Genomic DNA, 25,242 nt, shown 5'->3' with positions numbered 1-25,242 from the left:
CCATGCCATCTTCTTTCCCCTACCTCAAGGTGCAAGCAAGTTTCCATTCTTACAGACACGGTATTTATAGCTTTGCATGATACCACATTTTATGTAAAGGTAGTTTCAGGGAAGAAAGATGTATGAGGAGCAAGAGAGGCTCCACTCATCCTCACGTGCCGATTAATAAATTTATCTCTGCAGGACCAGAGCACTGCCGTCCTGCTGAGACACTTAAATAAGGATGTATTTTGAATACAGCATTGCAGACTGATGAGTTTGTGTATAAGCTCATATTTGAGATGTAACCTGACTGGTTTCCACGTGCTGAGAAGTTCAACCTCCAAGAAAATCAGTCACAAAAAACAGAAGGACATTACTGCTGTCAACAGAACTCCAATCCTCCCATCTCTCAGAAACTCTCCAGGATTGTCTGACTTGATTTACTGCTTGATGTACAAATGCAAGAAGTATGTGATGAGAAACTGAAAGAAGTGATAAAAAAATACGACTAGATGTAGAAAGAGTAAAGCATTGTAAATGTGAGAAGATGAGATGTTTTTCTTTCTAAGAAAGGAAAAGCATGAAAGAGTTTAATCCAAAAGACCAAAAGTGAAGAGAACTAAGAGAAACTCCTGACATGCATTTCCTACCAAGATCAGTGTGGATAGAAACCGTATTTTCACATCCTCACCTGAAACAGTTTTCATTTGAAAAGAGAAAAGAATTGGTGTGTGCAATGAACGCATCCTGTTGCTACACTAAGCTCATATTAGGCTTCAGAGGGAATGTTTTTTACTGGCTCTGTTCCAGTCAGATCTTCCTTGCAATCAGGATGTAGATTCTGACACCCTAACCAGGCTTCCTGCCTTTAATGGCTTCATTCCCTCAAAGTATTCTTCCTCAGAGAAAATTTGGATTGCAAGGTTTGGAAGGAAGGGGATTATTTATTTTTAATGGCAGTTTCCCTGCTGCAAGTGCAGCTGGGTGTAAAATTGCCACAGAAGCTCAGAGAACATTCAGCTTTTTATTACCGATTTCTTCTTAGCCTTTCATGCTGAAAATTGTCTCCTGTTGTTCTTCCCGCACGGATGTTGCGAGCTGCACATCGTCACTGTGGGACATTGCTATTGTTTTCCCATTCCTCCCTCCTCCCGACTTCTGAATGTGAAAAGGTCCTTTTCCCCACTAAAGGCTGCTGATTCAGCAGCATTACAGCACAAACTGCTCTTCTCTAAAAACCACTGACACGGCTAGCTGAATTCAATGTCAAGCTCAGCGACTCTTCACTTGGGCTCAGACACGATGAGTTGGTGTCCTGGACACCCTGATTAAGAATAGTCTGTACATTCTGAGAAACAAACAAAAAATGTAATCATCTTGGTCTGCATAGTTACGTTGTTTTCTTCCCATCCCTTCTTCTGCAAATGTTTTGTTTTCCTTAGAGGGTGAGATCCATGGGCAAGGATTTCTCTTATGCCACAGGAAGGAAGACCAGGTACCAGCAATGTATAGCAACAGATTCTTTTTCTGCAAGTGATAATGACTATCTGAATCAGCACCCTGTTTAGCTGCTACTGGGCTGACATCCAGACTGAGAGGAACAACTTATCTACCTGTTCTGCTATTAGCCTACTAGGAATTTGGGGGTTTGATGCTCTTAAGTGTCTCGCTTTTTTTTCCCCCATCATCTTTGAAAATGGCATAAACCATTGTTTTTGCAGCAAGATATGTGGAACCCAGGTTTGAAACAAATGCACGCTTTTACAAAGAAAAAGATGACATAAGCAAGACATTTTCCACATTAAATGAAATACGAAATTTAACAGTGCCATCTCAAAGCCTAATATGGCATGAAAACTCAGCAAGAAAGTGGCCATTACAGGAATACAGTTACCTTACAAGTAATCAGGAAGGTTTAGAAAATCCTATCAATATACATGATATCAATATAAATGACTCACATTCTGTAAAACTACATTACTTCCCTTAGGTCTATCAAGATTTAATAACTTTTCTAGCTTTTGCAAGAAAGATAAACAGATTTTTTTCCCCTTATAAAACACTTAAACAGCAAAGAATAATTACTCATTTGAATTGATACTAAATGGAACACCAATATAACATTAAGAACTGTCCTGACATTATCATATAGCAAAAATATACTTGGGAAATATTTATTCAGTTTTCCTTATACTCTTCACTGTCTGTTAACTGTTCCTAGGAAAACACAGATTGAGTGTGGTATCTTGGAACAACAGATCTACTAAGGGCTGATGGGGTCCATCTGTCAGAGAAGAGAAAAGCATCTTTGGTCCCAGGCTTGCCAAGTTGGCACAAAGGCTTTAAACTAAAGTTATTAGAGGAGGGGAACCTTAATCCATCCCACTCCTACCAGTTTGATGCCAGTGCCAGCAAGAGATGCCCAGAGCCTAGACAGAGATCACAGGTCAGCAGGATAGTACCTGAAGAGCAGCAAAAAGGAATACCAGCCCCTCCAGTCTAAGTTTGCTTCATCAGGTGCCCAACTTAAAGGCCTCCAGACAAACACACATAGCATGGGGAAAAAAGGAGCCACAGATGTTCACATACCTGCAGGGCTATGATCCTACTGGCATCACAGACACATGGTGGGATGGCTCCTGTGACTGGAGTGTTGGAATGGAAGGATACAGGCTCTTCAGGAAAGACAGGTAGGGGATATAAGGGCAGGGTGTTGCCCTCTATGTCAATGACCAATTGGAGTGCATGGAACTCCACCTAGGGATGGATGAGGAGTTGACCGAGAGCTTATAGGTCAGAATTAAAGGGAGGGCAGAGACAGGTGACATTACAGTGGGGGTCTGCTACAGGCCACCCGACCAGGAAGACCAAGTGGATGAGGCCCTCCAGAAGGAAATAGGAGACAGAGACTTGGTTTCCCAGGATATAGAGAAGGCTGAGATACCCATGGCTTTTTTCCCCTCAGTTTTCCCCAGCAATTGCTTCAGACATAGCACTGAAATCACAGAAGGCAAAGGCAAGGACAGGGAGAATGATGAACCACCCACTGGAGAAGATCAAATTTAAGACCATTTAAGGAACCTGAAGGCACAAAAGTCTGTTATGAGATGCAACCTTTTATTTAAAAGGGAAAAAGACCCTGGGAATTACAGGCCAGTCTCACCTCTGTGCCCAGAAAGATCATGGAGCAGATCCTCCTGGAAACTATGCTAAAGCACATGGAAAATAAGGAAGTGATTACTAAGAGTCAACATGGCTTCACTAAAGGCAAACCATGCCTGGCCAATTTGGTGGCCTTCAACTGGGTTATTGCATTGGTAGATAAGAGAAGAGCAACTCATGTCATCTACCTGGACTTGTACAAAGCATTTGCTACTGTCCTGCACAACATCCTTGTCTCTAAACTGGAGAGAGATGGATTTGACAGATAGACACTCCATGGATGAAGAATTAGCTGGATGGCTGCACTCAGAGAGTTGTGGTCAACAGCTCAATGTCCAAGTGGAGACCAGTGATGAGTTGTGTTTCTCACTGGTACTGGTGCTTTAACATCTTTGCTGGTGACATGGGCACTGAGATCAAGCGCAACCTCAGCAAGTTTGCTGATGACACCGAGCTGTGTGGTGCTGTCAACATGCTGAAGGGAAGGGATGGCATCCAGAGGGATCCTGACAGGCTCAAGATGTGGGCCCATGCGAACCTCATGAAGTTCAATAAGGCCAAATGCAAGGTCCTGGCACCTGGTTTGGGACAGTCCCCAGCAGAAATACAGGCTGCATGGGGACTGAATTGAGAGCAGCCCTGAGGAGAATGACTTGGGGGTGTTGGTTAATGAGAAGCTCAACATGAGCAGGCAGTGTGCACTTGCAGCCCAGAAAGCCAACTGTATACTGGGTCTGCATCAAAAGGAGCATGGCCAGCAGGTTGAGGGAGGCGATTCTTCCGCTCTACTTTGCTCTCATGAGACCCCACGTGAAGTACTGTGTGCAGTTCTGGGGCCCCCAACATAAGGACATGGACTTGTTGAACCGAGTCCAGAGGAGGGCCACTAAGATGATCTTTCACGTTTCTATTTGAAAAGTAGGTTTTCCCTTTCTACGTTTTGTATTAAGATGAAATAATCGCGTTTTACAAAATAAGAGATTTTTTTATTTACACAATTACATGGACATTTTCCCCCATTACAAAAAAAAAAAAAAAAAAAAGAAAAAAAGAAAAAAGAGCACTATTTAATGTAGCAGTTTAAAAGCTTGGAGAGAACTGGTACTGGGACACTTCCACCTATTTGAAAGCTGCCCCTCACATTACAGTTTTGCTTGGGATTAACCTGAGGAAATAATTTGCTGTAGTTTCTTGTTTGTTGTGTGACCTGTTGTTCCTTGGAAAAAGCGCAACAGGGCAAACACGACCAAGAGTATGTGCAAACACTCAGGTGGACAAAAACCTTGAGGAGAACACACGGTTTTATTTATATGTACATTTGAGAAGTAAAAGTGCAAACATATGTGATCATACAGGAGACTGCAGAAGCTGTTCAGACAGCTAAAACAATACCAGATGGTCTGTGCGTGATCACACAAAGTTCACGTATAATTAGAAGAAATAACAACATGAAATGACTAACACCCACGAAGTTTGTGAACAATACATATATGAAGTTTAAAACATAAATATTAATCAAATGATGAGTAATGAACAAGTTAAAAATTATCCTGTAAGAGAACAATACATTAACAGAACAAAGTGGGTATGAAATCAGCTCTGACAATCAAATAGATACTTATTTTTGGATTCAGCTTTATTTTTACAGTTGATAAAGTTGATAAAGTATTTCAAAGAGCAGCACTCTCTCAGCTCAAACAGGAACCTACTGGCTTCTCTATCATGCTGCTCAAAAAATTAAATATTCTGAGCATTGTATACAGCAGAAAGGTACTTGGTGAGATTCCTGAGCACCCAAAAAATGCAAGCACCAGTGAAGAAACAAAAGCAAGAGTGAAAAAATCTTCATGTCTTTCCACTCATTAGAGACTAAACTGTTATCTGGTATAACTAATCTGGGAGCACTGAACTAGCAGATCCCTTTGCATTTGAAGATGGAGAATCCCTGCCAAGGTTTGCTCATGCAGCCATGGCTAGATTAGCAAGAAACTGTACAGGTAAGTATTGAATGGGCCAGGTAGAGCTTTTCTAAGAAGCTTGGATGAAAGCCATTTATCCAGTGCCAAGTTCTGGCACTGCCACTCATTTCCACAAACTCGTCCACAAATTCAACAGTAGCAAAACTTCCCTTGTAAAGGAAGAACCAAAACAACATCTTCTGTTTCTGCCAGTCTGCTTTTGTGAGAAAAAAAACTCTAACTAGAAGTGATTATAAAACACCACAATACCCTCAGGATTTAGCTAGATATAATTTTTCTCTAATTTTCCATTTCCTTTCATGACCTCAGTCAGGGCTTCAGGATAGCCCCCTATCCCCCTCCCCCCCCCCTTTTTTTTAATTGAGGGTACAGCTATTCATAAAATATGATTAAACCAGTATACAAGGTGCTGTTGTTTTTCTTGTATGTCCCATGTAAAACAATAATGGAAGATACAGAATTTTTTAAACTAAAATTCTCCAGCAGAAAACTGCTATTACTTGCATTTATTTATTCCCATCAATATGCTGGAAAGCCTTTGCTCATCACCTACCACTGTTCAGTAGCACTGGGTAATTCACAGTAAGCCATTTACATGCATTTTAGCAGTGAACTAATTTGCTACAATATTCAGAGTTGGCAAATCCATAGAGAGAGGACAGTCAAAGCAATTTAAATGTTCAAACTAGTATCTGTGAAAGCACTTGCAGTATTTACTTGGATTTACTTTCAGCTTTCCAAAAGTCACCTGATTTCCACCAAAAGGGGAGGGGGGAGAAGAGCGAGCATGCAATAAAAGCACACAAGTGATTGTTCCAAAACCAGGATTAATCCTGAACAGTAATACATTTTCTGGCTAACTGAACAGTGAAAGAATCAAAGCTTCAGCATTTCTACTGAAGGTGACTCTGGCTCAACCAACTTATTTCATGGCATCACAGTCCTTGATCTCAAGTGCACACATGACCATGGCATGTGTACACTGACCACTTTTTTGCCTGACAATCACTACTTGGCCTACTCTTCGTGCATAACCAACCCAACATCTCCTGCCAGCAGCCCCTTGCCTATCAGCCCCTTTAGACACCCCTAGCTTATGCTGCCAGCATTTCTCTACTGTTATCCTTGACCAGATGCAAGGTATCATTGCTAGTTGGCACCACAAGTAGTTATATCTTCAAATGCAATGGGAAACTTTCAAGAGATGAAGCACGGGAGTCCAGGGAAGTCCACGCTCACCTGGAATCACCCCCATGTATTTTGTATTGGGAAGCCTTGCAGGAAAAGTACCATGCGCCTGCCACTGGTTTGCAGAGTTTCTGCAGTGTTGCACAGCCCCTACATTACAAACCCACAGCCTCTGCTGTGTAAGCATCCAGGAGCAGTGCTGGCCCAGCACCCTCCAGCTCAAAGAAAGTAAGGTATCAGAAATAAAAAGCAAATGGAGAGTGCAGGACTGAACCGGGCAGCACTACAATAGACATAAAATGATTTTTCCTATTATACTATCTGCCAGTGCATGCAGTCACTGGCAGGCATATGGAAAGATCAACTTACCCCAGCCAATGCAGAGATAAAGCCGAAAAATCCTTTGCTCTGAAAAGACTGAAAGAACCAGTAGTGTGTACAGGTACATGCCTTCCACCAGCAACCAGTAGTAGTTTGCAGCCACACAATACTGCATCATCACAAACACCAATCGGCAGCTAAGCGATTCCTGTGATGGAAGAAAGCACAGCTCAAATTAATGCAACATGGGCTGAGAATAAAGGGATACTAACCCAAAAGACTGGTTCTCTCTCCTATTCTTGCTCCTCAAAACAACACTTGCTAAATTAATCACATTTGAGTAGTAAAGGGGCAGAAGCCAGTAACAGGTGCTATACACAGCAGTAAGATGCTTTCAACATTCTCCCCTCTCCGCAAAAAGAAAAATAAAGTTGCATGTTCTGCATCTTCTCTCAATAACCAATTGATTATAATTCGAAAAGCACAACACAAAGATGAAAGGTAAGTAAGTGCTGTAAGTGTACTGTACTGAAAGTGAAAGGTTCTGTATCAACTGCAGCCAGTGAATCCTTTCACTTCCCCAGATATTTTGTTCTGCACTTGAGAATTTACTAAAGACCAAGTAGTGGATGCCATAATGCTGACTACTTTACAAAGCAAAACATATTTGACAGAACAGCAATATTACCCAGTGCATCACATTTAAGTGCAAAATCTCTCTTGGGTGGTAAATTACAGAGAGGTGGTCAGTAGGGCTTTACATAGGTATGAAACCTAATTACCCAATAAAACATCCATCAGATCTGATGAAAACATAAAGCCTAGGTTTTTTTGGAAATAGGGAATGACTGACAATCCAATGTGAACATTTCCAAACCATTTAAGATATGTATTACAATATTATTTTCTGCTAGTTTATACACTGCAGATGAGAAGAAATCAGAGAAACATGAGATTCAGAGAAATCAGAGATCAGAGAAATATGAGATTCACTGTTTGGTATTGGTGCTTAAGCCTTAGGCAAAGTGTCAGAAAAGGATGGGTACTATGCATGCATCAGAAGACATACCCTTTACAACCCCCACCCTGCATTGCTGCAGCAAATGCTGTACCCATGTTCTAGAAACACAAAAGCTACACAGACAATGAAAATCCCTGTCTTTGAAGATTCAAGTACATTTTGTATACCACAAAGGTACACTTTCATCATTCAGAAGAGTTGTATATCCTCTCCCTTCAATTAAAAGTATTTAATCAGCCTGTTTCTCCAAAGCTTTTCTAAAAGCTTTCAAATTTGCATTTTAATCAGATGCTTCCTTTTTTTTTTCTCCCTCATCATCAACAGATTATAAAGACCTCCAAGAATAACCAACTAATTTGGTCATTATATAAGATGGACAGTCCTACCACAAAAGGTGCTGGCTTAGGGAAATAAATGCCCTCTTGTCACTGCTAGAAAGAAATGAACTTGCAGCATGGCAAAAAGATATGGCATGTGTGTATATATCAAAAATCCACCTCTTCATGTTTCTTCTGTCTAGTATAGGCAAACTTTCCACAGGCAGAGAAACATGCCATGGCATCAACTACTTGCCTGTCCCAAGTACAGGGTGGCACAGCCACAATATTAAATTATCTGCTGTCATCTAGACATACCACAGCGATGACTCCAATATCCTGAAGACTACCACAGTGTCTGTGCCTACCTGGAAAGCAATAAGTCCTTCCCATTGGTGCTCTTGTGTGGCTGTGCTGTACATCCACTTTACCACTGAGTCTTTGATGAAGACTGATATAGCCCGGAGGATAAACGAGGTGAAGAGGTTCAGGTGAATATAATTCCTTGTGCAATGCAGATGTCTGTAAAAAAGAAGACTCAGTCATGATCCACTACCTGTGGATAAGCTGCAAAAATCACACGTAGGACTGAGGGAGGGAACGATAAGCCCTGTTGGAAATCAGGAGGTACCAGAGGAAATCCCATAGCTTGAGAATGGCTGTAGGGATTTCAAAGTGTCTTTGGGAAGAAACCACTACCAAGGAAAAGACATTCCAAACTTTAGCCCCAAGTGTTTGGGGGAAGGAAGCAGATCAGTGTGTAAGGAAAAAATACATTCAAAGTTAAAAAAGTGTAAAAATAATTTTCAAAAGAAATATCTGAGAGAACTGAAAACAGTTAAGTTTCACATAAGGCTGAACCTAATCTCTGAATTGACCCCAATGACACTGCACAGGTTTACCTTGGCTCAGGAACTGGTGTACAGTGCAGCTTCTGGCTGTGCCCAAACCCACAATGAAAAAACATAAACCTGTAAATTACCACTTTGATGACAAGAGAAAAATCTGTATTCAGATTGCCTCCTGAGGGAATTGTAAATACTTTCTGTAGAAGTAAAAGGAACAGAAATTTGACCTCTGCACTCAGAATTGAAAACAAACAAAATAAAAAAACATGTAAAAAATCCTCCTGAATTTCAGCAGCTAGCTGTAAAGATAATAAAATTGCTATTTGTCAAAAAAGACTATGTTAAGGGTTAGCAAAAGAAACTGCAGTCATGTAACTGACATCCAACTGCAGAGTGCTGCCAATGTTTTATCAGCCGTACCCACAAATATTTTTCTTCCCTTCTTCTTCAAGGGTACACATCATCCTTTGTTTCAAAGGAAGTTACACTAGGTATGATTCTTTTTTGATACTAAAAGATACAAGTAACATATGATAGACAGTAATTATTCTAGCAAAACTATGTCTATTTTTATTGCCCTATAAATTTGGGTTGAAAAATAAACTTGGTCTGAAAGTTATTGGTTTTGCACCTAAGGGGAAGGAGAACCTCTTTTTCATAGGTCAAGTAGAATTTTTTGCAACACTTAAGTCACAGCTTATTTCAAAACTTACACATGACTAATATTTATTTTCTTTTAACTCAAAATTTATTTGTTACTACCCTTCAGAACTGCTATGGATTGAAAAACTTATGTAAACTAACCAATTGAAGAAAACTGGTCCAAGTTCTGCTACAGGCAATAAAAGTTATTTAAATCGTTTCAGTCACAAAGTTATGGCCCTAATTCAGCTTCCATCACTGAAATTGGACTTTTCTTCCATTTCTTTCAGAAGATGAAAAATTGGACACTAGAGATACATCATTTCTTCTGTTTTATCACTATTAAACCCAAAGGTTATTCTGTAGTCTAGGAACTTAAAAAGGCCTCCTTATTATGAAAGTGGAGAATATCAGCATTTTGGTGACACTGAATTAGATTTTGATCCCTACTTGCTGAGGTTGTGCAGCTACTGGGGAGAGGCCAAGAACAGAGGTTCCAAGCAAAATCCAGCAACGGCAGTGCACAAAGGGATAGGTCTCACGCACTTCATGAGATACAGGACCAGTTTTTCCTCAGACAGACAATTTAGACAGGAAAGCACAAAATAGATTGATGACAGTTTTAACAAGGCTCTCAGCCCCTTTAACATCTCTGAAAAATTCATTTTCAAAATCAGAAGCACACACTCACGTACACCTCTCCAATTCCTGCTTCACAGTACAAGTTAAAAATGTGAAAGCATCTCTCCACAAAAGTTAGGGCACCAAAATTCCCTCTCTTCTACAAGTCATCATAGGAGAGTAAGTGACAAACTTACTCTTGTTCCCTGCCAAAACACATTCACATCCTTCCTTCCTTCCTATGATTGTGCTCTGTGACCTTTACATTTGGGCTGCTAAGATTACTCAGAAGTATCATTGATGGGTGAAACAAGGAGCAAGCACTTACATGAGAGACATTTGGAGACATCAAGACACCTGGTGTGTTGTCAAATGAGTCCCAAGGTTGCACAGGTACAATGCACACAAATCAATTATCACATGGCATTCACAGAGGGTGAGCACATCTCTGCATCTCTGTAGCAATTTTAAATCTTTGAGATTGCTAGCCTATGCTTCTCCACTGGAAGGAGGAGGGATAATACAATGCTAAAAGGTGCGGTACAGTATTAAAAGGCTTGTACCATTTTAGTTTTGGAAATGAGAAGCTAAAGGCATGACTGATCTTTTTAAATACATAAGGGGTATAAACACTTAAAAAGGTGGAAAGGAGTGCTGGCATCAGAGAAAATGATCATTAACTGGCAATGATAATTCTTTAGTCAAGGAAGGAAGTTTCTTAAGGATCAGAGCACTGAAGGTTCCTGACTCGACTTCAAATGAGAGTACTAGGAGATGGAAAACCGTACTTTTTTTTTAAGGAGGCAGCCTCATCAGTCTGAAAAGGGGATGATGAGACCTGGCGATATACAGTAGCAGGGAGCTGGCTGGGAAACAGGCCAGACTGAAATTTATGCTCTGTGTAATTTCAAGCAAGGCAAGATGAAAACTTCTGTCCTAAATGTCCCCTCATGCCCCAGACTAGGGCTTCATTTGCAAGGCAACACCATGAGGGAATGCTGGAATCTCTCTCTTTTCCCATTTCTTCCAGTGGAAATTTCATTGAAGTACAAAAATGTCACAGCAAAATATTTCAACTGATAAAATCATCTGTTCCACCCATTCACACAAGTAACACTGCAAAAATTTAAGAATCTTACTTGCATTTTGAAAAGAAATGATTGTAGAAAGGAACACAGAAGTGACATAAGATACAGAAATAATGAGGTGGTGGAAGAAGGGAAAAAATAATCAAATGGAGAAAGTCTGCTGAAGTCCGATACTACCATATAGAAAAACATAACACCTTTTCCCCACTCTCTTCAGAGCTTTGCCAGTTACCTGAATCCAAGAAGAATGGCAGTTGCTATTACAAGGGCAGAGAAGGAAAGAGCATATCCAATGGTGTATATGATGGACAAATTCAGGAGCTGTTCTTCTGGTGCATCCTGAGAGCATATAAAGGAGAAAAAAAAAAAGGGGGGGGAAGGGGGGAAAAGACAGAGCTCATGGGCTTCAGTTCTTTTCTCCCAGCTGCTTTCTAACTGTTCTTAATGATAACCAGAAGTCATTCTCCTACTTTCAAGTTTCAATGCACATATCAAATCAAGTCTTCCACTTTCTGTATGCTCTAAAGAAATAAAAATTTAATCTTAATTCCCCAGCTGCTCCCAGGTGTTCGCTCAGCCACGCTAGAAAATAGATAATGTGACATTATTTCATAATAAAATTGGAGAGGCATGAATTACCACAAAAGCAAGTCTTAAACAGATGGCAGGAATCACAGACACAACTCAGACCTGCAGTAAAACCAGCAGAACTGATGTTTTCAGACTTGAACACTTAAAGCAAGTCTCCCTACTGCTGTAAAGAGGGTGGTCCTTTGACTACATCCATACTTAGAGGTAAACCAAGTCAGGTCCCATTCACTGACTGTAAGGCAAAGCATGCTTACATTCATACAACTATTTTCTGCCCTCCAAATAGTCTTTCTTTTGCCTCAACTATGCAACCTTCTGGTAACAAACCATAGCCCAACACTATCTCATTACCTAGGTGTTACAGCACTGCCCGGGAGGGAGCAACCCAGCATGGGCCAGAGCACCACAGATGCTCGCACCCTTCTGACAGCCCTGGGCTGTAGCTCTCTTCAGATTCTCTGTTGAACACACAACCACTGAGACTCTCGCTTGAAAGGGCTGGCCAAAATCTTAAGGGAGAAGTATTTGAAAAGCTACAGGATTATTGCTCAGCCTGTGAGGCACATTCATATTCTCTATTCTGGTTCATTTCTAAGCACGTATCTTTGTCTAAATAGACTAGGGCATTTTACTTCCCTTCTTCAAGCTGCTAATTCTGCAATTGACTCCTGAGACCTGTGCTGTACAAAGGAATATACTCGTACTTCAGAAATAAGTACAGCCATTCAGATGTACTTTGCACAGACAGGAGGATTTAAGGTGAACACACAGGCTGTTCCTCAGGGATTTGCTAGGTTAATGATTTAAAAAGAAAGATATGAGAGCTGGCTTTTGAAGAGAAAACTAAAATCTCTTCAGTATCAAGGCTCAGGCAAACTACTGAGACTCTACAATTTAGAGCATCTATGCAGATCAAAACCACATTACACACAAAGTAAATCAATGTTATTTTACAAGGATTCAAGCACAAACCCTTTGGATTTTGTTTTAGCAACAATTGTAACATAATACACAGCTAACTTATCAAAGCAACCTTTTGTTCTCATGTACAAGACGCATGAAACAAAGTAGGTTGTTATGGGGCTCTATCTATCTTAGCTGGAAAACCAAACATAGCTGTTCACGTTTCAGGGACTGACAATATGCATGCAGAGTTTCAGAATCCAGGTCAGTTTATGGAAACTTGGAGGCAGGTGCCAAATGGCCAAGTGTTTCCATTAGGTATCTCTCTCCTTGGCATGTCCCAACACAGCTCTGGAAGAAACCATAATGGCAAACAAGGAAAAGTCAAACAACCAGGCTTACGCTTTGTGTTAAGATAACGCACTCTGCTGGGATACCCCAGAAAACGGAAGGGACAAGGAATAAGGCTGCAAATTAAAGGAAAAAAGTTAAATTTAACAAAATTGAAGAATTAGAAGCTATCTCTTTTCCCATCTCCTTCTAGTCTGCAGCCATTTATTACTTCTGAAAAACAAGGCACTGAGAAATGGGAACTCCAGAGGGCACAGGCCCTGCAGCACTTGGGAATTTCATATACTTTAACTGTTTTGGCTAGGTGTATGCTAGTTCCCAGTACCCTGGGACAGAGAGAGTACACTCAATTTATGTGAGGAAAAGCATCGCCCTTGAGAGGCTCACAGCAGTAATGGTATCACGTGTCATGAGAACGCACAGTGTGCTAGCTGACGCCAGTGGCTGACAAAAATTCCCTGGAAATCCCTATGCTCTCCTTCATTTGGTGCCAGGTTGTCTCAGCTCCCTGCAGAGTATAAAGCATTAGGGCAAGAAAATAACACTGACAAGCCTAATGCCATCGCTCATGGCAAATTAAGGTAAAAAGACAAAAAAAAAAACAAAAAACAAAAACACCAAAACACCAAACAAACAAAAAAAAAAAAAAATAAAAAAGAAAAAAAAATGTCCCTTATCATGAAGCTCACTGAAGCAAGGTACTCAGGACAGGACAAGAACATGTGAGCACCAACGACTATATTTTTTCTCTCTTCTGTTTTGTCCTAAACAAGAGCAAAAAGAGATGGAAACTCTTACCTGGTCAGAGGCTTCGCACTCAGACAGGTTCCTCCAGGGCAGGGTCGAATTCTCCTTCAGCAGCCATGTACCTTCTGGGGTGCAAAACCGGTACACCTGCCCATGCAGCACTGCCAGGAGCAAAACGAGCCATTGGGTTAATGAGAGGAGAGCCTGCTTACAGGCAAGGTGCACAGAGGCTCAGTGCAAGCTTCCTCCTGGCCGATGGCTCTCCTGGCTGGGGGAAACCACAGCATTGCTGGAGGAGCATCTCACCGGCTCCCTGCCTGTGGCAATGGCTGCTGCTGTTCATCCTCAAGACCAGGGAGCAGCTTGGTAGGACACAGCTGTAAAGGGATCAGATATTGCATACTCCGGAACTGCTAACTGTTCACAGTAGCAACAGCAGCCTGAAATAGTTGCTGCCATCTTTGTGAGGATTTTACAACATGCATAAATTCCAGCTCACTGAAATATTAGATTTTAGACACACAAATTTTGGAAATGTTAAGCCCCAGCTACAAAACTGACAGGAAAAGGCAGCAGACAAAGAGTAAACGTGTTTTCTTTTCTGAGATCACACAGACCCAGAGAAACCTCAGAACAGGTATGTTAACACTAGCTCCCAAAATGTAAATGGCTATACAAACATCTGTGCTACAAAATGAAGCTGTAAATCTCTGCGTAAACCATTAATCTTTTTATTCCTTTTGTCTACATGTTTGAATAACAAAACCCTAATAAATAAAACACCTTTCCAAAGCAGTTAGCAGCTTGATCTTGTAAAAGCACGTACAATGAAATGGCTCATAAGAAAACTACATCAGACTGAAGAACCAAAATAAAAGTACAAAGGAGAAAGAGCACTCAACCACAATGTACCAAAGGAACCCTCTCTCTGGTATCTGGAATACTGGGGAAGTCTAAATTTTTACATCTGTACATAAGCAAGCTGGAGGTGCCTTCTATCAGAGCATAGCTGGAGTAACAATGTTGGCTGCTTTGCAAACAAAGTTCCTTACTAGTCACTCTCCTGAACCAGTAAACTGACCTATTGCATGTTATGAAGCTACCCCTCAAAAAGCAGTACTGGGTCCATCCCTCAACCAGGGTTAGCCTCTATCAAGGCCATGTTTGGAAATAGACTTCCAATGTTTTGAGGTATGAGAAACCAAGTTAAGAGGATTCAGTTCTACACAGGTATCAAAATACCTGTCAGTTGTAGCTTTTGTTCAAACCCAGCCTTGCCTGCTGCAACCTCACCCTGTTGTCAGCTCCCTCCTTACTGCAAACCAGAATTCATTAGAAGCCAACATTTATGCTCAATGTGAAAATATTGAAACTTATTTGAAATTATAACAACCCAGTAGGCTATTTGCATATTAGTTCACAACTGGTAATTTGTTTGATAGTTGTCAGTGGTAGATTAGTAGTACTTTAAGTGAAGAATGATGTTTTAGAAAAAATATAAACGTTCATATTCTAATAAGCCATTTCTAATGAGTATGCTAAATGGTAACTGACAATGGTTTTGGTAGGCGTAGTCTATTTGCTTTTGTAATTGGTGTACTGAATATACCAGTAAGAGACAACATAAAGAGGATATAAAAATAAAGTTATGCCTGGTGGAGGTTTTCCCTTACTATTAAGAAGATCTGTTTGCATATGTTTACAGAAAAACAGAGGAGAGATTGGGTCAGCACATGCAACATACATTCACATCCACTAACTGCTGTGAATATTTTGTCATTGCTCTCATTACCTATTGCCACTGCCAACCACTTCCTTTGGTCAGGATGTTGCTGTAATGTTAAGGATGGAGGACAGCAAGTAGAAAAGCATAATTTTCTCCCGCCCCCTCAAGATTAATGGACAGCAAATTGAAGTACACCATTCAAAACATCTATGCAAAGGCAGCTCTAGGAATCAGGAAATATTATATATTAGAAGCCAATGAAGGTGAAATCCAGGGGGTTAAAGTACATAGGGTCAATAGGACTCAGAAATCCACTCTGACTGCCACTGCATGAGCTGTAACCAAGGAGTATTGCAAGACAAAATTATTATGAGAAAGAATTTCACACAAAAAGAAATTCTACTACACTCAAAAAAAAACCCCAACCAAACCACACACACAAAACCAAACCAAAATCCCACAACTTGCTAAAGGAAAATTGATTAAAAAACCCAACACACACAAACAACAAATATTATTTCACATTCTCTAAAACTCTGAGAATTCACACACACACACGCACTAGTATTTCTTACTGTCAAGGTATAATTGGGATGAAAGCTTAGCCTCAGTGTATTTATTTTTAGTCCAAATCATCATGACACGTTTTAATTTTCTTTTTATTGATAAACACTTCTTTTGAAATAATGAGGAAAATCTATTGTATGCTGAAGCCTGGCATATATGGGAGAATGGAAGAGTTTACAGTAAATGAAACATAAAATTTGCGAGCAGACAGAAAGACAAAGCAGTTAATTTAGATATGAAGAAAGATGAATGTAACCCTATCACACTGGAAAAGAGAGTCCCTGCCACGTCTAGGAGTCACAAACACTCAAACCGGACTGACAGCTCTCATGGATCTCCAGGTAGCCACAAGCCAGCTGTGTCAGGTTGTCATAGCCTCACTGCCCGCCAAAACACTTGTGGGTCAGTGCAGAATCCAGAGGCAACTAAAGACCAACTGGACTGCCTGTATCCAGGAAAAGCCTTAAGAAGTAAAAGAATAAATCAAATCAAAAAACCAAATAGATGAGATTGCATATGAGAGTATGAGAGCATATATGCCTGGTTTATCGAATCATTTATTGGCCAAAATGCTCACGAGATAGAAAAAGTTAAAAGAGAAAACTTAGGCTCTAAGGAAGAGTTTAGATTCTCATTAATACATGGAGAGATGCTCATGAAAGCTGAAAGCACAAACCACAACATGAAGAGAGCACAGGGCTGATGTACTGCAGGCAGCCAGTTCCTCTCAGGAATATGAAAACAAGTCTCACCATGGTGAAAATAGACTATTTTCAGTTGCGTGTCAAACACCACAGAACCCCCTTAACATCAGAGGTTTACTATAGACCCCTCCCACAACACATCATCCTGCAGCCATTCCTGCTTTCTGTTTCCTAGAGACACAAGGCAAACAGCATCCATCTACTCATCCTCTGAGCAACAGGCTCCATCACAGGTAGCCACCTGCTACTGCCAAACACAAGAAAAGGGCTGTTACTGACTGACAGTTCAGAAGAGATGTTACCTTAAGTGAATGCTCTTCCCTGGTCTTGCCTCACTGAAGACAGGGACGGAGTACAGCCTCAACTCCAGAAACTCTGCTCTGCTGCATCTCCAAAAATAAATGATGAAATCCTGAAGTGGAGACTTTAGATCTCTCGTTTCATATATAAGCTAAATTCTCATCTTTGCCTAGAGAAAACAGTTCCAACTAATTTCAAAGGGATCCACTGGCTTTTAATCAGGGACATTTTGATTCCAGCACTGCAGGTACCTTACCATTCTTACTGCCCAGACAAAAGCATGTGGTTTGCATTAAAGCTACCTACAAACATTCTTAAAATAATTTTTTCACGTGCACTTCTTACAACACCCTCTCTGCACATGTGATCATGGATTAGGATGGTAGAGATCTTCAACCTCCTAAAATGGAGGAAGGCATGGTATTTGTATGCATTCTCTGATATGATCTGAAGCTCACCAGGAATCTCATTTCCTTCAGCTTTCATATGAGGCCATTGATTACAAAATTCAGTTATTAATACATATGGAGACAAACTAACAGTGACATGCTTGGAGGTTGCCTATGTGCCATGACAGAAGGCAGGCACGCACACAGCTTCCCCCTCAACTGCTGAGCAATTTCAGCTTCTTGCTTGCAGGTGGTTTAGTCAGAGGCGATTCACATTTGTCCGTGCCTGAATGCTGCAGAGTGACTCAGGCCCTCTTACCTTTAATGCAGTAAAAATACCAAACAAACAACAATCAGCTTCAGTTTTAATAGATCAGCATGACAAACAATCTTTTTTGAGGGTTCGCGTAGTCGCTGTCTCCTTGCTATCCTGCAATACCTTTTTCCTATCTTGTAATGCTTTTTGTTACAATATAGTCAATGTTTCAAATCACACTGATTATTACATTCTAGAATTGGTCGATAGTCAATTCATCTGCAAACAGGAAAAAAAAATTAAAAAAACCCAAAACATCTACAGCCAGTGCATACGGAATCTGATTTTGTTTAACCTGTAAGCTAAGTGCATTCACTCAAAGTTGCACAACCTTTGGAAGAGCAGCTTAATGACACCAGTTTATTTGAACAGTGTCAATCACACTTCATTAGAATTACATGTTAAAACATGGATTGATGCCCAAAATTCAGTCACTGTAAACTAGTAAAAGACAGAGAGAAGAGCCCAAGAGTTAGCAGTGAAGTTAATAACATCTGCCTAGTTCTCTAATGAGCCTGTAAATCAAGTACTACAACTAGCTCAATGCTTTTACATATGGAGAAAATGTTATCCATGAGTGCAAGGCTCACAAACATTTCCTTATTAGCTCCCTTTTACTAGAAATAAACCCAAATTAAATCATTTCTCTGCTTAAAACAACCAACCTGATTTGCATTTTACAGTATCAGGGTGTCAAGGTCAGTATGAGATTAGTCACCAAACTGTCCCTGAGGACAAACTGTAACATTATTCATTGTAAAAACCAATTAAAGCAAGTCCTATCCAATCAATTCTATTCAGGCAGAGAGATGAGAGAATGAGAAAAAGAACAAGAGACACTACAGTTTTGTCTGGCTGCTGTGTGTCAAGTATTATAGACTTCTCCTCTGCTATTACTGGCTCTCTATTTCCAGCAGGGGAAATGTTTTGGAAAAGGTAAGAGTCTTCTCCATGGAACAGGGACTCTGCAGTATAAGAGCACCACCACAGTCTGCTGTGCCAAAGCAGATTGGTTTGTTCCTGAAATGAGCAACTTGCCCTTTGATGGTGACAACAATTCATCAGAATTTAGGAGGTTGTGCACTCATCAGCAGCTCTGTACAGCTATCATTTAGCGTGACCCAGGCGCTGCCCTGAAAGGAGCCACTCTTGGCTAGAAAAACTTCTGCATAAGTGTCACTCAGTCCCAACCCTCGTGCTGCTTACAGTGAAGACATCCTAAACCCAGGACTCACGCACTTGCCCACGAGGGACACAAGAGAGCAGCCTGATCACAAAGCCTCTAGAGAGCAGGAGGAGCTCCAGCCAGCACTACTGTCCAAGAATCACATTTATCAAAATGCACATTTTTATTGGGCTCACTGCCACATTGTCTGAAATTATATTACCTCAACAGGCAATTTAACTATGAGTACTTTATTTAGTATCCCTTCCCACTATTCCTTCTCCCTCATAGCGTATTAGTCATCCCAACTCCTTTGCTCTAGTGATGATAAAAAACCTGAAAATGAACTATGCGTTGGGTTTTGCCTTGAAGGCAGAAAGGTTGGTGGTCACTTCAAGTTCTTGCAGCAGGAAGAGAATAATTTCCAGTTATGTTCTATGGCTTAGGTTTTGGGGAAACACATCCGAACATTCGTACTGTGAATTTTCCCCATCACTAGCTCCTAGCTTGAAAGATCCAAGAATCCCTCCAGCCTCTTCCAATAAAAAGCTCTCCCCAAACCAAACAAAACCAACAAACTGCAAAGAGTGACAAGAGAAAGAATTATGCATCCATACTCCTACCAAGAGATAAATCTGTTTTTACACAGACCTAATAGGTACCTTTACCTAGGTGCAAGGGAGATCCAATTAAGCAAGCGCAGGCCATGTCACAGGCTGCGCAAGCCCACCCTGCATGCCCTGAATACCCTCAATGCCTGAATCCTGTGCTGTGCTATCAAAAGCACAGTCCAGAGACTCTGCATATGAAGATGATGCTGTTTGGCATCACCCAAAAGCATATAATTTTTTTATTTTAAAATACTAATTTTGTAATGGAATTAACAAAACTAAACATTCAAGAATTAGGAAGTGTTAAGCTAAAGCTATTTGTGTGGGTTGTAGGTCCACCCAATAACACTGTTTCTATGTACACAGTCATATATTTCTCCCCACCAGAATCCACTGCTTTATTCAGAATACAGAATAGAGGGAGATCATTTAACAGAAAATTCATCAATCCTTACCACTGTGAGATGTCAAGCCATATTTAAGCAAATTGAATCAACTCTATACTAAATATAGTATTTTCTTATTTGTATGGTCCAAAGACCACCAATTCAGCTCACCAATGAACGCTAAGTGCCATTATCTCATATGTGTATGCAGATATTAAAAAAAAAAAAAAAAAGGATCATATTCTAGTCACATAGTAAAGCCAGATTTATACTAGAAGGAAAATTATGCAGCCACAAAATTTGTTCTGCATGGGCATTCTCTTACTGCAGAGATCATCCTTGCCAGCTCTACAACATCTTTCCTCACTCAACACAAACTCCCACAGTTAATGAGGCAATGATCCTGCAAAGAGCTCCCTTTACTACATCTCTCACAAGCAGATCCATTCTGCATAGTGAAGGAATAAGGTATCTGTGGAAAAATCGTAGAATATAGATTTATAATTAAAAACTACTTGCAAAATGGTAGCAAATAAAGGTTGTGTGAGCAAAGTAAACCATGACAAATCATAAAGCATTCATTAAGTTATAACCTTATACATTGTTTGGTATGAGTTAATATCTCATAACAATTAAAATATCTTCCTGAAAAACAATACTGGTTTTTAACACAGAGTATTACCCTAAAAGGTGCTATACTCTCCAAGCATTTCAGTTGAGTAACTTGTATTGAGAAAAAGCTGCATTAACTATGCTAGACCACACTGAAACCTAACATAGCTTTTTGAAATATACTTTAAAAACAACTCATAAAAATGCAAGCATGTATGTGTGCATTAAGTTTATTGGAGAGTGTTTATGAACTATAAAAGATATGTGAATTAACATAATAAAAGAAGGTTGTTTATGACAAACAAGTATTTATGATAATAGTACAGCTTTGTGAAGGTTTGGTAAGGTACCAAAACACACCATTAAAAGTTTTGTTCAGAATAACAGTGGGTTGGAATAAATTCATTGCAACAACAAACATGATTGGAAGGATTAATGCATAATAGACTTGTAAAAATGGTGCTAAGAGGTTTTGTGTTTTAAGTTTATTGGATCAGCTAATGTAATTAATAGAAGACATCTCATTAGCAGGATGTTAAAATGCAGGAGGAAAAAAAAAAAAAGCAATAAAATTTTTCTTAAAAGGCTGTAAAAGAGACAACTAAAGTCATCCCAGGACAGAGGAAGGGATCTGTTTTACTATGCCCATGATCCAAAGACTTATTAAAAAAAAACCCCAAACAATAACAACAAAGAAAACCACAAAAAATCCTACCACAAACAAACAAAACACAGACAGTGAAAGAAAAAAAAAAACCAAGCTAGAAGGAAACAACTCAGCAAGTCATTTGCATAATCCTTGCTGAGCTAAAGCAAGGAAAAACAACTTGGACAAAACAACAGATAACTAGTATGTTAAATATGCATAGCTAGGAAGGAGAGGGAAGTACACATACAAACAAACAGCAGTTGTTTGGTGCAGCTTCTGAGCAAAACAAGAAGTTCCAGAAAATGCAGGCTAAAACCAATGCTAGGTGCTGCAAAGAAATTGCCAATCTTTGGCAGCAGTCAGTGGTATTCAGTTAACCTCAAAAACAATCGTATAAAGAACCAACGAGTCAATGATCTTAATCTATCATCTTTCACAGGACAGTTATAAAGATAAACCAGAAAAATCCTAACAACTGGAAGCTTTCAGTACAGGCAACTGTGAAACATATCATAAAAAGGAACCCAAACCACCAAATTTCATTTAGAGATGACTATAATTCCACTATCTACAGAAAGTGGAGGAAGTGGATACTTCAAAGCAGAACAAATACAATGAAGCATCTCATGCATTTCAAAGACTGAAGACATACATTTTTATTGAGCAATGTGCACTCTGGCATTGTTAAAGGCTTATCACCTCTGTGTACATGTGCTAAAGCATCTGAAGCTGTAAAGAAAAATTGTATCAACTGGTAAAGGCTTGCTTACAAACATCCCTCTCATACTCTGCAGACCTAGCATTACAGATGTAAGCTGCATCTGCACGGTAAGAAGTAGTACAATGCAATAAAACCCCAAACCCAGCTAGCTCAAGTATAAGAAGAAACACAGTCCTTAATTCTACTGCTCAGGACACTGCCATGTGCCACATCAATATATCCCTGTGCTTTGCCAATGGATTTCCCTACTACACAAGGGATAACCCATTTTGCATTTCAAGCTCCATAGCAGATACATCCTAACACTAAGAAATCCCACACAGCCCATGCGCCAAAAGCATGTCTGACCTGACATTTACACAGGATGAGAGAAAGGACCACTGCACAGCTCTCATGTGCCTCCTCCAGAGACTATAGGTACAAACTCTAGGAAGCACACATACGGAATTCACCCTCATGAGCAAGAAGCATATCACCAATACCATAGGAGCAACTTTCCTCTTCCCGATCCGCATGCTGAAATGCAGAACAAGGTTTTGACAAGACTTCCCTGAAAAACATTTTACATTGTTTTCCAAAATGTTCTTGAAAAACATTGAAAAATATCAGCGTTAAAAGAAACTTGTAATGTGTTGAATCTCAGTCAAGTAAAGTTCTACAAACCTATAAAATACTAAATAGAAGCACTTCAAAGAATTTAAAAAAAAAAAAAGACACCAAGAACTCTAATTTCAAACTACAATCTATCCTGTTAATAATTATTGGGGGCCACTAAAACTGCAGTTATGTCTGGATTTACTTTTCCATTACAAAGACAATTTTTACACCAATCTCCAGTTCTTACCCACCATCCTAATGCTGGGATCTACCCACAATCTAAAAATCAGGAATTCTTAAACCATTCTATTGGTGACCTCCCCCAAGTTTTCTATTCCATTTTCATTTCCACTCAGTTTTCATAGAATCATAGAATAGTTATGGTTCAAAAGGACCTTAAGATCATCTAGTTCCAACCCCCCTGCCATGGGCAAGGATGCCTCACACTAGACCATGTTGCCCAAGGCTCTGCCCAACTCTGTCCAACCTGAACACTGCCAGGGATGGAGCATTTACCACTTCTTTGGGCAACCCATTCCAGTGCCTCACCACCCTCACAGTAAAGAACTTCTTCCTTGTATCTAACCTAAACTTCCCCTGTTCAAGTTTGAACCCATTACTCCTTGTCCTACCGCTACAGTCCCTAAGGAAGAGCCCCTCCCCAGCATTCTTATAGGCCCCCTTCAGATACTAGAAGGCTGCTATGAGGTCTCCACACAGCCTTCTCTTCTCCAGGCTGAACAGCCCCAGCTTTCTCAGCCTGTCTTCACATGGGAGAGTGCTCCGTCCCCCTTACCATCCTCGTGGCCCTCCTCTAGACTCGCTCCAACAGCTCCATGTCCTTTTTATGTTGAGGACACCAGAACTGTACACAGTACTCCAAGCGAGGTCTCACGAGAGCAGAGTAGAGAGGCAGGATCACCTCCTTCAACCTGCTGGTCACGCTTCTTTTGGTGCGGCCCAGGATATGGCTGGCTTTCTGGGCTGTGAAGAGCACACTGAAGCCGGCTCATGTTCAGTTTCTCATCAACCAACACCCTCAAGTCCTTCTCTGCAGGGCTGCTCTGAATCTCTTCTCTGCCCAACCTGTAGCTGTGCCTGGAATTGCTCCTACCCAGGTGCAGGACCTTGCACTTGGCTTGGTTAAACTTCATGAGGTTTGCATTAGCCCACCTCACAAGCGTGTCAAGGTCCCTCTGGATGGCATCCCTTCCCTCCAGCGTATCAACCGAACCACACAGCTTAGCGTCGTCAGCAAACTTGCTGAGGGCGCACTCAATCCCACTGTCCATGTTGCCAACAAAGATGTTGAATAGGATCGGTCCCAACACCGATTGCTGAGGGACACCACTCGTTACTGGTTTACAACTTGACACTGAGCCGTTGACCACACCTCTTTGCATGCAGCCATCCAGCCAATTCTTTATCCACCAAGTGGTCCATCTGTCAAATCGATGTCTCTCCAATTTAGAGACAAGGATGTCGTGCAGGACAGTATTGAACATTTCATTGCTTGAAAGGTATTTGCATGGACATACGACCCTTTTGACTTAAACTTCTCTTTTCCTGCCAAGGTGCAATCCTTTCGTTAATTATGGAAGTGTTCGAGGCCAGACTGGTTGGGGCTTAGAGCAACCCGGTCTAGTGGAAGGTGTCCCTGCCCATGGCAGGGGGGTTGGAACTAGATGATCTTTAAGGTCCCTTCCAACCCAAACCATCCTATGATTCTATAATATCCACAGCTACATCACATATTTAAAGACTTAGAGAAGCCCACTATCATTCATTAGCCACATAAATGAAATGTTTTCCACATTTTTTACTCATGCTTCCATTCTGTTTAAAGGAAATTGTCCTGCTTCATTAACCTCCACAACAATTACCAGGCAGATTTTGCATGTGGAAGCCAGTTTTTTTGCTTTCAGAGGAAATATACTGATGAGCACTTGATCCTTTTCTTGCCTAATTCGTTTCTGCTCATTCCACTTGTCAAAAAGTAAATTAGTTCCAGAAAGGTCAAATGAGTCTGGCCAGACACCAACCACCACTATCATTATTACTGTCATTGAACTAGTTGAGTACCCAGGTTCTCTCATCAACATGTTGCTCAGAAAAAATTTGTTCTTATTCAAAGAAAATCTAAAGTGATGTGTGGGAATCCTAACAGTTAACATTTAGAGCACGTTTGAGGACGATTAGATATACTTTCAAAATTCATAGCAGGGATCTAGATGTCTCAGGGAAAATCTACTCTATTACAGAAAACTCTCAAGTGGAAAGTTACCAGCAAAACATGTGAGTGGAAAAGGATAATGCTGCAAAATAAAACTGTGTGAACAATTAACAAGTGTAATCATTGTATAGGTTAGCATATTTTTTAAGTTAAAGCTGCATTTGTGAAAATATATGAAAGGGAGGATGTTCTATAATTGGATTACTTACGTTCAGACACCTTTTAAGTCAGGTCACATTTTTACATGACTATTCTGTCAAATGAAAATAATATATAAAAAAAAAATCAAACACAGATCTATTAACTTCAAGAGGCGAAGAGTGTGATTCACCTTTATATAAGCATTTACTTTTGAGATATATAAGTAGATTGAGTTGTATCTTTACCCAAGTTCAACTGAGGATTCTGGGAGAAAGAAGTAGTCTTTAAGCTCACTATCACACCAGGAGCGTATTTGGTATGCAAGAGAACACATAGGCTGGATGCAAGAGAAGCATTTCCCATC

The 25,242-nt window shown here is 40.4% G+C and overlaps 1 protein-coding gene across 1 annotated transcript in view; it reads right to left on the bottom strand.

The window, feature by feature from the left end:
* The window catches only part of GLP1R (glucagon like peptide 1 receptor), an 88,779-nt gene that overhangs the window by 20,704 nt on the left and 42,833 nt on the right, over positions 1–25,242 (bottom strand). Inside the window, exons 4-7 of the mRNA XM_030499750.1 lie at positions 13,813–13,922; positions 11,402–11,508; positions 8,339–8,492; positions 6,681–6,840 (exon numbers count right to left, since the gene is read on the bottom strand). Of these exons, the coding sequence (XP_030355610.1) occupies positions 6,681–6,840; positions 8,339–8,492; positions 11,402–11,508; positions 13,813–13,922 (531 nt within the window). The remainder of the gene's footprint in view (positions 1–6,680; positions 6,841–8,338; positions 8,493–11,401; positions 11,509–13,812; positions 13,923–25,242) is intronic.

This window comes from Strigops habroptila, chromosome 10 (assembly GCF_004027225.2).
Source record: "Strigops habroptila isolate Jane chromosome 10, bStrHab1.2.pri, whole genome shotgun sequence".
Taxonomy (NCBI): Eukaryota; Metazoa; Chordata; class Aves; order Psittaciformes; family Psittacidae; genus Strigops; species Strigops habroptila.
Note: the sequence above shows the minus strand (reverse complement) of the source record. Positions and strands in the feature narration are given on the sequence as shown.